This window comes from Antedon bifida, chromosome 9 (assembly GCF_963402885.1).
Source record: "Antedon bifida chromosome 9, ecAntBifi1.1, whole genome shotgun sequence".
Classification (NCBI taxonomy): Eukaryota; Metazoa; Echinodermata; class Crinoidea; order Comatulida; family Antedonidae; genus Antedon; species Antedon bifida.
Window position 1 is genome coordinate 2,511,069 of NC_136234.1, and position 17,460 is coordinate 2,528,528.

The 17,460-nt window shown below is 32.1% G+C and overlaps 1 protein-coding gene and 1 long non-coding RNA gene across 2 annotated transcripts in view; one reads left to right on the forward strand and one right to left on the reverse strand.

Moving 5' to 3' along the window:
* Positions 1 to 1,021: 1,021 nt before the first annotated feature.
* LOC144851826 (uncharacterized) lies at positions 1,022 to 9,318 on the reverse strand. Its single transcript, XM_078709457.1, has 2 exons — positions 8,508 to 9,318; positions 1,022 to 3,373 (listed from the first exon to the last, which is right to left on the reverse strand). Exons 1-2 carry the CDS (start codon positions 9,230 to 9,232, stop codon positions 2,644 to 2,646), a joined length of 1,455 nt encoding a protein of 484 aa, XP_078565583.1. The 5' UTR covers positions 9,233 to 9,318; the 3' UTR covers positions 1,022 to 2,643.
* Positions 9,319 to 11,488: 2,170 nt separating this feature from the next.
* Positions 11,489 to 17,460, forward strand: part of LOC144851802 (uncharacterized) — a 34,955-nt gene continuing 28,983 nt past the window's right edge. Inside the window, exon 1 of the long non-coding RNA XR_013614225.1 lies at positions 11,489 to 11,575. This is a non-coding gene — a long non-coding RNA (uncharacterized LOC144851802). The remainder of the gene's footprint in view (positions 11,576 to 17,460) is intronic.

The following is a 17,460-nucleotide window of genomic DNA, read 5'->3' on the forward strand; positions in this document are numbered from 1 at the left end:
TTCGTGCAAAAATGATAAAATAATATATTTTTCTTTCTCTCACTATGTAAAATAATGCGATTGAAACTCTGAATTGTTTACATGAGTTGAAATAGTTCGAATGCTGTATTTTTCTTCTACTATTTTCTAACTACTATTTAAGGGGAACCTTCGTGACAATGCATTTAATGTTACATTCAAATCGAAAATAATTGAAATTCCCTTTTTCTACTCGATTAACTGATATAAAACTCTGTACTGTAGGCCTATATTGAATCGCTGTTATCGTATTACTGTTGTTCTGCATATTTCCTATTTTAACTGAAAAAATGATTAACATAGATACGATTATTTATTCTGGGCCTTCATCCAGATATCATCTTATCTCTTAGTCAAATGTAATAGTTGTTATGAGAAAAAGTATATATTTATTCATATCCTTTTTCATTAATTCGGCTCCGATTTTCGAGATTTAACCTGGTAATTGTTTTAACGGAAGACAACAAAAATGCTGAAATAAATATAGTAATGATAATGTAAACCGTAAAAGATTCTTCTGTTTGATAAATGGTAATCCTCGAGAAATGATATTGACATTTTGAAGGCTAAAAATCTTCAATATCACTTTTATGACATGCATGTTAATTAGGCTCATTACTCCATACGCAGACCTATGTAAGTGCCATTTAACATTGTACTGTACTATACATACATAGGCCCATTGAATAGTAGAGGTCCTTATAAAATATACGACGCGGTTTTAATCATAATGAACCTGTATTATTATAACACCACTTGGTCAACGCATTTAATGCATTCCGAGGAGTTTGTCGAACGGTTTCATTGTGTCTCATTCCGAGGAGTTTGTCGAATGTGTTATTGTGTCTGACCATGGAGGTATATACCTCCATGGTCTGACTGATGAAATAAAGTCATCGTACTAATATATATAGATATATAGCGATATATAAGCAGCATGTTTCTGATCTTGTGTGAGCAAACTTACTTCTTGCAAAAGGAATTAAAACGATTAACTACAATATAAAAATCTACAACTTAATTTAATCAATTTGTTACAAAAATGATTGTTTTTTCTATTGTCGCTCAACGATAGTCTAGCATTTTACCTATTTTGTTTATATTATATATAAAATTACCTACTAAAACAATAGGCGAAAAGAGTTTAAAAGAAGTGATACTAATCTAATATTGTAATAATAATAACAACAGTAAGGCGATCATATTGAACAATTTAAATAAAAAAATATTACACAAAAACTATTTTACAGAATGTGGGTTGACCAAAAATGGGTAATATAGAAAAATGTAATTTCTAAAGCTGATCTTACTGTGAAAAATCCAAAATTATATGTTTGACCATGGATGAAATTTCCTCCATGGACCTAAATCTAGGCTCCCAACTAGGACGCAACGCAAGGACGTAAGTGCGTCGTCGCTGTAATGTGACCAATCTCAAAACAAGATGGATTATCCGGACTATCCATTGTATAATTGGTCAACTCACCTGCGTTGCGACTACGTCGTTGCGTTGGTTTCTAGTAGTAACCATGCTTTAAAGTTAGCTATTGACGTATTAATATATATTTTTTAGTTTGAGGGCCGCCTTATTCATCGATATACTTATCATTTATCTAAATCAAAACAATACTGTTAATTTTATTGCGACCTTTGACATCAATCTTTAAAAGAAACAAAAGATTATAACTTCGCAAATGTCAACGTAAAATGACACTGTCTGCTGTCAAAACATTAAATTGAAATTGTATGATGACCGATGCACTTCACAGTGCATGATGGTATACTATTTATAAACCTTATCAACATAAATGCATTGCAGTTGTAGATCTAGTTGTAATAAGTAATATCATAGAGATATTATAATCTCTATGGTAATATATACACTACATCGTATAGAATAATCTATCTATATAGTTTCCATTTTTAAACTTATCCAACTTTTCATAATAATGAAATTGATAAAAATGCACCAAATTTTCCAATACAGTACGTCAATACCTGTATTATATTATTATTCCCCACGGCCACTTGCCTTAGTTTTAAGAAAAAGGCAACATCTTCTAAAAAGAACAACCTGACCTAAGTAATACTGTATCAGTAATGCGCACACTCGGTGACACATCGTGTCAATACTTCCTACGTCATACACCATGTTGGAATGTGTCTAAAGTATTGCATAATAGCTTCATTCTATTTTAAATTTAATTTAATTTAACATAACGCTCGTAAAATAACAACAACGAATGTGCTTTAGTATTATTAAGAAATAAAAGGTCCTATTTATCGTCGTTTAACAATATAAAATCATGTATTTTACAGATAACATTATGAACTAAATGTGTTAATTGTGTCGTACTTGCGTCATAATTACTGTTAGTTTAAAACATTAACAAAAGTAACTTTAAAACATTAAACATTGCATAGGCCTATTCAATACAAAATGTTCAATAAAAATATTAACTGTACATTTTTAAGTTGCATATTAATTTACCTAAAAATCGCATATCGATAACAGTGTTTTGTGTTAAAAAATGGACGTGACGTGAAGCATTTTCCATCATAGGCCTGTACTTATATAATTTACAGCAATGGACAGATGAGCCGGCATCTGTATGACATCTTTGGTTACTGCGATACTAAAGAACCAACCGACACTGGTTGAGGCATCGTCAAGGTGGAGATAGTTGGCAGAACGTTAGTCGTGTGCGTAATTGGAGAGATTGAGCTAACAGCAGCAGATGTCAAAAGAGGTGTCACTGTTGTCAAAGTCGTCAACGTTGTGTTACTGATGTTCAGTGCGTGTGGGGACTCAGTTGTCGCGTTGTTGGTAACCGCTGCAGAATTTGCTGGGACGGCGGCTGGAAAGGAGATTGGAAGAAGACCTGTAGATGCATGTGTTGAACCAGTTGTAGCTGGTACTGGAAGCGGTGTATTTGTAAAGGCGGCGTTGGCAGCCATCGTGGACATAAATGCTTGTGCCGCGGTTGTGTTCATTGAGGAGAACGCCAATGCGGAACTAAGTAAGGACGGATTCATAAAAAGTCCAGAGTTTTGGAAGTAAGGTCCGTTGTCGCTTGCTACAACTGCGACGGGAAAAACTGGTGATGTTATTTGTTGGTTTGTATGTTTGTTACTGCCAAGATGTTGCTGCCAGGGTTCGTCCGCCGGTGTGTCTGAATCAAATTCTGTTTTGATTACAGTACATTTTGTGTCTTTAGTTGTCAAGGAGATGGCAGAGGGTGTGCCACCAACGTCCATAGGTGGGCTTGACAGTCCATTACCATTTGGCATGTATTTTCCTTCTGGGCCTATTTCCGGTGATTCCATATTATTAGTCATATTGTGTTCCATATCACTATTATAAACAAAAGGGAAAAATATGTTAGACATTTTGGAATATGTAAATGAACAGCCAGTAATTCAAATCAAAACATTAATAGTACAGTAACTTATTCTAAAGGTCTGTCTACCCTGTCAAACTTTATGTGACCAAACAATGTGATGTGCCCATACATGGACATGATATGGACATGATAATGTCATATCACTACCATAATTATTTAAGCATATCACTACCATATTTGGGCACATCATACTTTTTTTGTTGATAGTGTAGACAGAGCTTTAAACAACGGATTTGACATATTTTGCGTACCATACACATGACTCATTTTTTATGTTTTGCTCTATTGGATCTATTATACGATGCAAAATGTGTTCCTACAGTTAAACGCGTTTACCTACAGTTAAATGCGTTTATCTACAGTTAAACTTAAACGCGTTTACCTACAGTTAAATGCGTTTACCTACAGTTAAACGCGTTTACATACAGTTAAATGAAAGCCATCCTGAAAGCCATGTTGAAAGCCAGGGATGAACTTCAAAATGTTAGAAGTTTTTCCCTGTGTGATTTGAACTACTGATTTTCGGAACCGCTTATTGAATTCTATATACATAACGTATTTAATAAGAGATGCGACAAGTTTTAACTATGGTGCGTTAAAATGACCAGGTGTGGTCTATATAGCCGATAGCTAATAACAAAGTCGTGGGTGTCCTCAGAACGTCCGTTTCTTAAAATGACAAAACTTTATTAATTAGGTTTACAGTGATTATGGATATTTTAATGTATCAATCATGGCGCTAGTTAATCGTGCCAGTACGGTACTGCATACAATCAGCACTCCCTTTCTTTACCATTATCTTCCCTATCCATAGTAACCCTAATTAGGCTTAACAATCCATTAGCCGGAAAGACATGTCACATCTCAAAAACGACATCTTAATTGAGGAGATTCTCATCATTGTGGAAAGTCCCAAAACAAAGCTAAAATCTAAGGGCAGTATACGAGAGAATATATCGAGGATATTTCACTTGCGGTGGTAAAAAAAAAATCAATCATAAGGAGTTGCACAAAGTAAAGGAACAATGACGTCATAAAACAATGCTCGCTTAGGAATTCAATGCGTAAATGTTCTTTGTAATTTCTACAACATATACATGAACTTATTTTCTGCAGGTATTTCCTGGTGTAATTCAAGAAAAAATGAATGAAAAATATGAATTTACAAAGCATCTTTCCTCGTACAATATATTTCTTCCAATCTATTCTATTATTAAATTTATTTTGAAATTATAGAATAACGTTTTATTAGTAATAATAGGCCTAAAATATGTGCAAATATTGTAATTTAGGTATAAAACAATGGTATGGTAAATATAATAGAAAAAAAAACTTTAACATATATTATATGATATTTTATTGTTATTTTATTATTAATTTAGAAGTACAGTACACATTTTTTAATATCTCGCTAGGAATGCCAAAATAATAAATCGTATAGTCTGTGTACTGGAACGATATTCAATAATAACACGCCTAACCGGTACAGGAATGTGTGGCTAGTACTGTAGTACGCCTTGAGGTTAAACATCTCCATGATGATCGGTAATGTACTGTACAGTTAATGCTTTTAATAAGCGACCAAAACAATAGTTTTGTATTTATATTGCAGAATTAGGAAGTATACTTTATTATAATTTTAACTGCTTGATGAGTCATTAATGTGTATCAAAACACGTGGTCTTATAATAATAAAAATAATATCTATTCGGCAAAAGTTCTTAAAAGTACGTTTTACATTTCATCTTGCCAGCTGGAGCAATAGGCATGGGCCCAAACAGAAAACTGCTCATACTCCATCATTATTATAAAATACAAAAATAATGTACAGTAGTACAAATTAATTAAAAACAAAACAAAGTTATAATGGGATACACCAATTAAGAATAAGCTGCATTGAATAAACAATATATATAGTATAAACAATTACAACTTAATATTTTGAGATCAAATGTTTGGTGAGTTGGGCTTTAAAGTCTGAAATTGTAGCACATTGTTTAATTTCATTGGGAAGTTGCTCCTTAGTAGATGATTTAGTCGTACGTTATAACTAAATATTTTCTACAAATCACCAGTACCGTTAAACTGTACACAACGTTAAAAACAAGAAACTTGTAGCGCGTATAAAACCCCTAAACACACAAACATATTTTATGAGCGTTTTTTAAAGTTAAACGTGGACAAATGAATCGTTTAATCCAAACATTGTTTTATCAGTGAAAGATGTTTATGCGGTATCATAGCAACAGACAAGATGATGTTCCATGTTTTAATTATTTGAAATTACAAATGTAAACATTAATGATAAACGAAATAATAATAATAATAATTTATTTGGAGTTTACACTTTTATAGCAGTTGCACTCGACACAAGAGGAAGATGCATCCATAAGAAAGAACAAAATATACAACAACTTTAAATACAATACAAAACAAATTTAAAAGTCGACCGTAGGTCAACAAATCAAACTGTGATCATAACCACCATAAAATGCACACACTTTACCATAGTAATTTGTTTATAATGTGTGTAGTGTCCCGTAGAACAGAAGGTCACGTGGATAAAGGAACATTAATCATGTTTATAACAAAAATAACTGAGAACAAGACATATAATTAATTTCAAAATAAAATAATTAATTTTTTTTCTTGATTTTTTTTAACCCATTGCAGCAAAAAATTAATATTGAACTACTCTTTATGTTACCATGTAACAAGACTCTTTCATGATGATTTGTTCATGATGTACCTGTACTATAAATGATGCAAATAGCGCTTGCTTACCTATTGTGTTTATAACCTATTGTTTTTGGATAATGGATATTTTTTTGTTTTAAATTAATCATAAAGATAAACATTTTGTTGAATGCCATTTTAATGTTATACATAATAGTTATTCACTTTGACCAAAAATTAGATCGAAAAAAAAAATATCTGATAAATTATTTTTTATATCTTATAATATTGTATAGAGTTTAATTTAAATTTAATTATAGTTGTTATATTTTAACAGGATAGCAGATTGTTCAGAGAAAGTTCTCTTCTCTATTTAAATGTTAAATTAATTAAATAAAACCGTAATATAAAGAAAAGGAACAAAATTATTCATGAATAAGTTTATGGTCTGGAATTGTCTATGAAGTTTTTGACAAAATTTAAAAAGGATTACATTTTCTTAAACTACAAAATGGGCTATTCAAAGTTTGATTTTATCTATCTTAATTTGTTTTTCATGTTTGTGGATATCTTCTTTTTTTAAATAAGAAGAAGTCACCAAAACATTACAAATACTGTACAGTAATGTAATCCACTAGCGAGTGGACTTTTACCGACCTTCAATCACGGTCAAATTGAAGGGAACACAGTGAACTAGAATAAAAACACGAAGTATAATATATTTATACGATCATAATAATTTTATTATAATTTAACAAATTAGGTTAAACTTTCGTTTTTTAATTTAGTGTTGAAGAATACCTTATTTACTTGCATGATTGATTGTTTGGTGAATGCGAGGTGAAAGTGTAAGTTGGTCCGCAAAGTGATTTATCACAAAGTCTGAAAGCGTTCGACATCGTCAACAGCTGGTATTAATCAGAGCAAGTTTAATTGGACTTATGACTTGTTATCATCGTGCCTGTTTTATGCAATAGGCCAAATTTAATAACAGTATATGAGTCGATGTATCTAGAACTAGTTTGAATGAATGTTTTTCAATGCAAAAACTTTATATGTATTTTATTCAAAGTTTATTTTAACGAGGGTTGGAAAAAAATAATGCCAGTTAGTAATATTAGTGGAATGAATTTTATAATCTAATAAATCTATTAATAATTTAATGGCAAGTACTGCGCTATTATACCATAGAGGTATAATTATTAATATATACCATGGGCCACAAACTGTAGACTTGTGTCGACATTTGCTCTTTATTGTATTATTACGTAATACTTACGTAATAATTGTTACGTATTATTGGATAAACAAAAGCCTATTTATAATAGCATGGACCTATAAATTAGATAGCTCCATGATAATATAGGATGATGGAAAAACATTTTTATATACAGTTACGTACTTGTTATTAGTACTTCTTTTTACAGAGATCATGAAGCTATTTTAATTTTATAGCTCCATCCAATAGTTATGATTAATGTATTTCAGTATAGGAATCTGTGACCATAATATTGTTAAAATTGTAAATGTATTTTTCTGGCAATTCTGGGTTATTTTTTTTATAATTAAAACTCCAAATCAGAATTGTTAGAAGCAGAATTTGAAATGGAATAATTTAGCTGTGATCTTTGTTAAACTTTGTTCAGAACTGCGGTATCGTGTATGTATGAATGTTTAGGACATCCGAGAATTTTAATCAAGTAATTGTCCTGGAAATAGTACATAAATATAATAAATTTATGATATAATAGGTAGTCACTGGAAAACTAAATACCCCTATTATAACTTCCGATTGTTTTCCAATAAATACTGAAGCCAAACAATTTGTTGTGGTTTCATGAATGCAGGAAACTCCAGATTTTTAGTAATAAAGTTTTAAGTACAGTACAGATAAGCAAATAAACAACCGGCAAAGGAAGGAAAGACGCGATGAAGATAACTTTAATTGGGAATAAACAAACTGTAAAATAAACAAGGGTCATTCCAGACAGAGTTAATTGTATATTGACTAGCTGAATATAACAATTAAGAAAAGATAATGAGCATAAACAATTTGTTAGTAGATCTGTCAATCATATTATTAACGCATAGAACAACACTGTATCATAAATTAATATTAACACAAACAATACAGTAATATATATTTATTTGTAAAAAACTTAAAGGAATAAATAAATCACCATATTATTATTAGTATTATTATTAATATTGGTAGAGTGGTAATATCCAACCAAGAAGTTCTCATGACTCCTTATAATTCCTCTATGGTCTAAGCTATACATACATTTTAAAAAATTAAATTAAAATCCCTTCTTCATGTGGACTTCAAGGTTTGCACCACATGTCACAGTATTATGTATACCTATCTTTCTTTGGTTTTTAAATTTAAAAAAATGTCAACAAATTTACCTTCTTGCTGGTGCTCTATCTCTTTGGCGTCTATTCTTGAACCAGTTACTAACCTGGGTCAGAGTAAGACCTGTCAGTTTGGCTAAATTCCTCTTTTCATCTGGGGATGGATATTTATTTTGTTTGTAACAATCTTTCAGCATAGCTCTTGATTTCTCTTTAAAGCAATAGACAGTCTCTTCACCGTCCCAGATGGTTCGAGGAAGGGGATATTTTCGCCGTATTCGATATTTGTCAACAGCCCCCAAGGCACGTCCCCTAGCAACCTCTGCTTCTTTGTAATGGGCGCGATACCACAGATCTTGAAGTTCAACATGCAGGGCTGGGCTGTAATGGAAGCTCTGTAGAATTGTGTACAGCTCTTTGAACCTACTTTGTCGAAAAGCAACAAACGCACGAGCTCTGAGGACCAGTTCATGACGTTGAAGCGCATTATCTGCAGGTAGAGAAAATAAAAAACGGGCTAAACGATCGACGTTCCCTTCTTGACGTAAGGCCTCACAAACACATACGACTTGCTCCGGAGAAAAGCTGACGAGCGACGCTTTCACATCTTCATCCGTAAACGATCCGACAATTGTCGCCGACCGAGTGTTGTCGATATTGTTTAATAACGAATTGTGGGGCAGCAGGCTATGGTTCTGATGGCCACGGTTGATATCCGACTCCCCAGTATTTATCGTGGTTTCCAATTCCGTGTCGACGTTCTCAATTTGGGAATCCATAGTTGGTAAGAGAAGACGAGTGCGGATAATATTGCAACGGACACAGCGAATGCGGGTCAGAAGAAATTCCTAATGCGTTGTCAAGATTGGTGAGTAGCTATTCACAGGGCTGCGATAGGCATCAAGCACGACCCGTCGCATAGCAAGCTACCAGACGAACGATTCTGATTGGTTGATACAAAGTCCTGAAGCTGATAAACTAAACCATCTGTTTTGGGGATCGGAAAAGGATGTTTATCTTCGTGTGGTGTACCCCGAATCGGAGACAAATTTTATAACCCTCTTGTTTTGCTTATACAATCTTATCTACATTCTAAAACATTATTATGTCTCATTTAATAAGAAGTAATATGTGACGATTTAAAAAATAAAATCGGCATGTAAAAGGAAGGAAACACATTGAATATTTTAAAGTTTGATTTAGGATTGATTATGTTTTTCCAGTTCTCGAAGACGCTAACATCAAGAAGGTCCCTCAAAATGTTAATGTTGTAGGCGTGGTGGTGGCCATGACAAGCTGTGAGGAACCGGTGGTGGTCAGGTCTTTTTAACACTCGATGAATTGTTTTTAATTCTGACGTGCCAAAACAGTTGGCTTGTGTAAATTTAGTAAAAGTCAATTATCAAACTAATCGCCGTAACGTCGTTATCATATTAGCTATCATTACGTCATAATCATATGGCTCTTGATTGAGGCTTACTGTTTTTTGGCGTTTAATATTTTTTATCTTTGAAAAGAAAATGTCAAGCCATGTGTTAGACCAGATAATAAAAATGAATTTAACATATCTATGCATGTTTGATGACGTCATAGAAAAACATATTCCTAGAAGATTGGCATCCTGAATGTATCATCTCTATAGAAAAACATAAACCTACTATGACACACTAGAACACTATTAAAGATGATTCTTAAACAATTTTTTGTTGAATATGTCATTTTAATGTCACCTAATAGTTATCCACTTTGACCAAATAAAACATTGGATTCGCAATAAAAAATATTTACCTAAAAAACTGTCATTTAAAGCTACAAAATAATCTATTCAAAATCTGATTTTATTAATCTTCATTTTTCAAATTTTGGGGGACAATACATCTTTAAGTGTATCTATACTATCCTTCCTCTTTCTGGCTTTTATAAGCGTTTTGCTTATTTCATTTGTATTTTCATGATCCAGCCATTTTTACCCTCAACACTTTCAATTTTCAGTGTTTTACCTTTGGATTAAGAGAACCATGTACGAAATGTAAACATGATCAATTTTAGAATTTAGTAAGAATTATTGGAAAACAAAATCTTGTTTGTTTAATTTTAGTTCTATAATTCTTTATTTTTCATTTCCTTAGCCAGATACCTCCATGGTCAGATACTGAAGTAGTCGATAATAATATTAAATTGTTGGTTGTATTGATGCAGAAACTGCAAACGTAACTTGTACACAATAAAGTACGAAGTAGAAGATAGGTGTAGTTTATAGGTGGCGTCCTGATATTTTGTATGAGTATCAGACAATTGCAACAAAATCAACTTGATTGTTCAGATTCAGATTACATATATAAATACTTTATTTGTTACTAACATAACATAAACAATAAAACTTCATTAACAAATGTGACAAAAAGACCAAAATAAATCAGCTTTCGCTACTCGAGTTTTGGCCTTTAAAGTAAAATGCATTAATTATTAACACAATTTATTGTAAAGTTAAATTAAATAAGTTTGAATATAATAGTATAACGTTATTCACAAATCATGTAGTAGATAAAGTTTCAGTTTAAAATTAAAGAGTGTCTTTGAGGATATTTTTCTGTAAAGTAAAGATAGACTGTTCCAAAGTTTTGCGCCTCTAAATGTTACATCAAATTGACCAAATGAAGTACGAAATCGTGGTATAATTAAATTAAAATTATTTCCAAGTCTTGTATTTTTCATATGCGTTAGGCCTACATAATTAAAGTACACATTAATTGGATGAGGCGTGCAATGTACAATAAATTACAATTAATCAGATACAAATTTTAAAACATAAAGGTTGTATATCCAAAATACCGTATATTAAATCTATGTAAACATGGCCTACAATTAAATCGGCTTTTAGAAAAATATATGAATAATAAAACAATAAAATAGTAAAACAAGTCATTTCTGGATAAAATTTTTTATCTGATTTGCATGCATTTGAACAAATTCCGTTCTGTTTTCGCTGTTCTTGTGGGCGCTTTTACAATTTAAATTTCCCACAAACAGCCGGTACAGTAAATACATTCTGGAACCACTCCAGTTTTTCTATACCTACACACAGTACGTAATTTCAATTCCGATCCAAGAATATCTTAAATGTAAGTACAGTTTTTGTAAGTAACTGAACAACTGAATATCATAGGCCTAATAGTGGTACAGGTTTTATAATGTTTTATTATACAAACATGTATAGTATATAGTGTTGGTTATACTGTGGTCTCTCCGTCATTGGTATTATTAATATTTGTGGCGTAAGCTGTTGATTGACTGGTTAAATAGAAGCATAGCAGTTTTTTGTTGTTTATTTTTGCCGCGCGCGAGTGGATTCGATTATCTGTTATATTATAAAACTTTGGGTTAAATAGGCCTATAGATCAATAATTACTCAGTGTTTTTAGTCGCGTGCAAACGCGACTCTAGCTCACTCTGTCGGTCGGTCGGTTAGTCGGTCGGTAAACACTATACTCAATTAAACACGCGACTGGGCCAGCCATGTATATGGCCTTGTTATTATTTATTTCACAGTTTTTTGTAAAACAGAATTTTTCAAACTCTTACGATTATGTAGACGATTAGTACTATATAAAAAATAGCTATAACAATGCTATCATTTATTGTAAAATTTTTAATTTTGTAAAATATTATAATTAGTAAATAGCGACCTCTATGGCAATTATGTAAAATTACTTTGTATCTGTACTGCGTACACGAAATGTTTACCAATAGGAGGCGCCATTTCTCAAGATGGGAAGATTAAACGTATACAAACATTTCATCACATTCAAAACTTAGGTCTTCATAAAAATAAGCAATGTTTTTTGTAACATAACTCCCAACACTGAGTCGAATTTGGTGACATATCAAAGTCACATTTCTGTAAATACTTTATTTGTCACTCATAATATAATATAACAAAATATAGAAACTTCATTAACAAATATGACAAACAAAACGACCAAAATAAATCAGCTTTCTCTACTCGAATTTTGGCCTTTAACGTAAAATGAATTGATTATTTCACAGTGTATGGTAAAGTTTATTTAATGTAATGTATTTGTTTAAAGTACCTAGTGGTGAGTTTATGATTTAGGTTTATAAAACAAAATTGAAAAATGTAGGATAGGACTACCACAAGTTGTAGCGCTTAATGTTTGTCCCATGATACTCTGATCTAAGATGTACTTTGTATTGAATAGAACAAGTAGTTGTGAGTAATTAATTTTACAATATTGTTTTGATTTTATTTTAAAATGTATCTGCTGCCCTCTTTGTCTTAGTGCGCTACAGTTTACATTTACATTTCTGATAGTATATATTACCATGGCAACAAATATGACACTTTCCATAGGCTAGTCCTACTTCTTTCCCATGACTTAATTTAAAACGTCGCCCTCAATCGACATCACATCGTATTGAAACAAGCTTAGTCTTCTACACAGCTCGTTTGTGTGTAATACAAGATCTAGTAGTAGTGCACATACAGAATTGTAAATCATGTTTGTTATGCAAATTATTTAAACATTAATTTAACAAGCAATGCAAAATATGAACGTTTTATTAGTTGTACAATATTAGTCATAATATATATACTGTAATATAATAATAATATTAAGCGAAATGCTAGGCCCTATTGGCTCAAGAGGTAAGTTTGTAAGCAATAATTTGTAACACAAATTAAAAGAAATAGTAAAGTACAGTAACAACTTTAAACGCTAATAGTAATCTAATCTGAAGGCCTATATTTAAAAGAATAATATGAACAATTTGAATCAAACAATTTATTATTTCACGTATTTTTATTTGTTTACAAATTTATCATTTTGATTTATAATCCAAACATTTGGTCGTTTGTAATAGTGATTATTGGGTGAGTTGTGTAATGGATGTTTGGAAGGTACCAGTTTCCAATCTTTATGCTCTAAACATTTTGCACTAGTTGCCTAAAAATATCTGTTGCAATATTCATGATCTTGTAACGGATTTGATTTTTTGTTATATCCACTGATGGAACATTAAGTAGTGATGTTGAGCTAGCCTCTCTTGACAAAGGATTACAGCATTAATCCAATTACATGAACATGACAATGTTTGGATAAGACGATGGCATTATGCAATTAGCATAAGTAAACTAAATACCATATTTGTGTTATTTCAGGTCCACATTAAACCACCCTTGGATGCTGGCCACACAGCCCCGTCACATTCACTTACAAATCTACGGTACTAAGGACGCGAATGGCACCCTAAATGACCACTTTATCCACGTTAGCTCATTAATGAGTGTATGTAGAGATTAGGCTTGTCTAATTTTAGGAATAGAATCGAAATAAATGTGAAAAGTACATCGTTTTTATGAGCAACTGCAAGAGACGTGGCAGATAATTTCCAACATTGGCAGCCATTTCACTTAATTCAATTACAGACCAGTTCATAAGTTCAATGACAAATGATGACGTAATTAGTACGCGGACGCGATGATTGGAACGGTACGGTGTGGATAGGGGTTGGGGGAGGTGTTTTAAAGGGAAGGGACTGCAAGGGTGTTTAAATCAATCGGATTTATAGTGTTTATTTGAAGGCGCGCAGGTGGAAACTCGGTTCCTCTTTGAAATCGAACCAGCTGTTGACGAATAGAGGTTCTCTTTGCGCTTTAGTGTATCAGGTAGCAGTGAACAGCAGAGTGAACGATATTCGATAGGTGGTCTGAAATAAATAGAGACAAAAGAGAATGATGGAACTATCGCAAATAACAAACGTTCTCGGTAACATTATCCTTCTTCCGATATGCTAATCTCTTGTAGTTCCATTACCAATGTCACCAATTGCATGAGTTTATAAATTGGTTTGTTGTAAATTGTTGAAGAGGAAGAGCGATTTTCGACGCTAGATAAATAAAATAATACCGTCTGAGTTTTCTAACTTACGCTTCGATGCAGCAGGAATTGTGAAATGGATGCATGCAATAATGATTTCTTCCAGTTATTTATTTTTCGCACTTGCCTTTAAAATAAAAAAAAGCAATAATGAAATCTTTGGAAAGAGTTCACTTGTCGGTATCCTTTCATTTTCTAAGGTTACCTGTCCTTTAATTGACTAAACTATGTTTGAATGATTTCTAATTAGTATCGGACTCATTCTACCATTATTGAAAAAATTGTATAATTTCCAGGAGATACAGATGGCCCAGATAGCAACCATGTTTAACTTATTTCTCCGTGGTTTTTCTGACGATATTCTCGTTACTTCTATTTTACTTAGTCTTCTGAAATCTTTTGAAAACAGTTTTGGAAATTGAAGTTTGAAGATTCATAAAAACTCATTCCAGAGTAAACTATTCCCTGCTCTTCCTTTTCGACTTTTCTCTGCTAGAAATCTTTCAAATGCTTTTAAATTTATTTCTTGATCATTTTATCGTCAACTTCATGTGCTTATGGCCACTATTTCACTCTATTACAACACCATTAGAAACACAAACCATTCGTTTGTTGTATTGAATGATAGAGAAAAGATTTGACGTTGATGAAACTTAAGGTTGTTCAAACTCATTGTAAAATAGAATTATTATGCCTATATCAAATTATGTTACTGTAATATTTAAGCTACAAAACAAGTATGATGCAGTAATTGAGAAATTTTATTTAAACCTAACAGTGTCATATTTCCATCAACTTGTACACACAATTGAAAAGTGTCAAACTTGCAATAAACGCTATCGGGTGTTGATACATCTTTTGTGTTATTAATAGACTGTAGAAAATGGTATATAATCGTTCTCTTTCTAAACACTGGAATACAATGACTCCTATTGTGCCTCGGCTCCTTTTCTTACAAATCAACGTCTATAATGCACTAGTTATGCAAAATCGATTTTCCTTTATCGGTGAAAAATTATACCGGGATTGACAAAAAGTGCGGAGATATACGTTACACATTAGTCTTAGGCTTCTAACTTAATATTTGATTTAATATAATATAACTGACGTAGTGTGATTGTATCATTTAATTTTGTCACCATTTCATTGTTTGTAGATGTTTCTTTAGTAGCCGCGTTTTTTTGTTCTTTATCGAAATCAGTGATGAGTTTAGAATAGTATCAAGTAGTTTATTTCTTCCATCAACAAAATTAAGACCTCAACGAAGCGTATGCAGGCTTCCGCTCGACCTGTTTTTCAAACAAATGTCCATCACTATATGGTTAATAATATAACATGATGTCAGTGAACTCAATCTTGTTTCAATACAGAGGTAACATCTTAAATTGATGGAAATGTATAGTACTTAGCCTAATTTGTATCCCTCCGTACACTTGAAGCAGTAGACCTGCACAATCATTTTTGTACGGTGATTGATATTAGAGAGGTTTCATTATTTTCCATAAAACTATAGTCATAGGCCTATATTGAACTTAAACTGATAATTAAGGTTTCTATAATATGAAACAATTATTAAATATTTTAAATGTATTGTACAGTTTACTATAACATTAGATCTGAACTGAAAGTTTCCAAAGTAATTTTTGTCTAGGCTGCATGTAGAGGGCGGGAAAAACTCGACCGACAAAGCAATGTCATACAGTTATGTAAAGTGATTGAAACATTGTTTTATTCTACGGTTCAAGTAAACTACATAATGCTTAATGCTTATTATTATTAAATGTAAATTTTACTATGCAACATCGTATCGTTTGTACATTCGCATTCCCTTTCCAAAAATACACTGTTTACTGTATATGTATCGAGTTTATGCTCCCTTTCTACTTTCATGGATCATGATTTAATGACATATTCATAAATTTTATTGATTTATTTTTCTTTCTCTGAAACATTTACTTGATTTTATCGTCGGGTAGATTTCAAACTTTGGAATATTTCTTACGAAGCATTTCTCGTCTGTTTTTCTATGAGGCAAACATGATATCATTTTTGGCAGTTAGTTATTTGTAGCCCCAATATAAAAGTCTTCAATGTGAGGCATACCGTACTTTATTTTAACAATAAATTGTTAACCTGAAAATTGATTGATTCTCTTTTCACCAACAGGTTTTTTCTTACAACATTATTGTCTGTAATTTCTTATTAATTGAGTGTTATTTCTTTTTGATTGTGTAATTTTATTCCACCATCTAAAACGATTGATACTTAATACATCTTAACTCATTTACTTCTTCGACATCAACATTAGTACATAACTCATTCACTATGTAGTTTCTTAAACAAATCTAATTTTAAAAGTAAAGTAAAATATATGATACCTGTAGGCCTATTAGGTTAGGCTTGTCAATATTATACATTAAGTAGCCTTAAATGATTGTCCACTACAGATTTATCTGTATCTGTATACGCGAAGGACTGCTTTTGTAGCATTTAAGAAATGCAGTCAACTTCTAAAGATTAGTTTCTCGGCGTGAACGTAGTCTCGCCATGCTTATGAATTAGGCCTAGACTCATACCATCGTAGGCCTACGGTGCGCTAACACCCGTTAAATGTTGTATGATTCGCAACAATATGAAATAAACATAGCACTTTTTAAGAATCAGGTCGGGTTACTTTTTAAATTAAATTAACTTGACTAAAATTATATAAAATCACACCGTGACCAAAATATTTTTTGTCCATTTAGTCGCCTGCTGCCCAACCAATTTTATTCTGCTCGTAGACGTAATATTGTTTTGTTTATTCCAGTCAAGCACGAAGTTTAACCATGAGTTAGGTATTATTTTCGAAACAAACACAAAAAGGCAATTAATTTACTACCTTTTAGGGTTGCATGCCTTTAATATTTGTTAAAGAATCCAGGGTGAGATCTAGATGGTAAAGTTGGTCGCTGGCCCCAATTTAATGTTATTTACTTCAATTATTACCCATAAAGATTGTTTTAAGAGAGAACTTAATAAAGAACAGTTATCACCGAAGATTTATGTTCGGTTTACGTTTATTCGACATACACTTCAATCATCTATACGCCAACCATTTCTCCTAATTC

Coding starts and splice junctions, on each gene's coding strand:
- LOC144851826 (XM_078709457.1), bottom strand. CDS start 9,232: ATGGATTCCCAAATTGAGAACGTCGACACGGAATTGGAAACCACGATA. Junction 3,374..8,507: donor GATAGAGCACCAGCAAGAAG/GTAAATTTGTTG, acceptor TGTTTATAATAG/TGATATGGAACACAATATGA.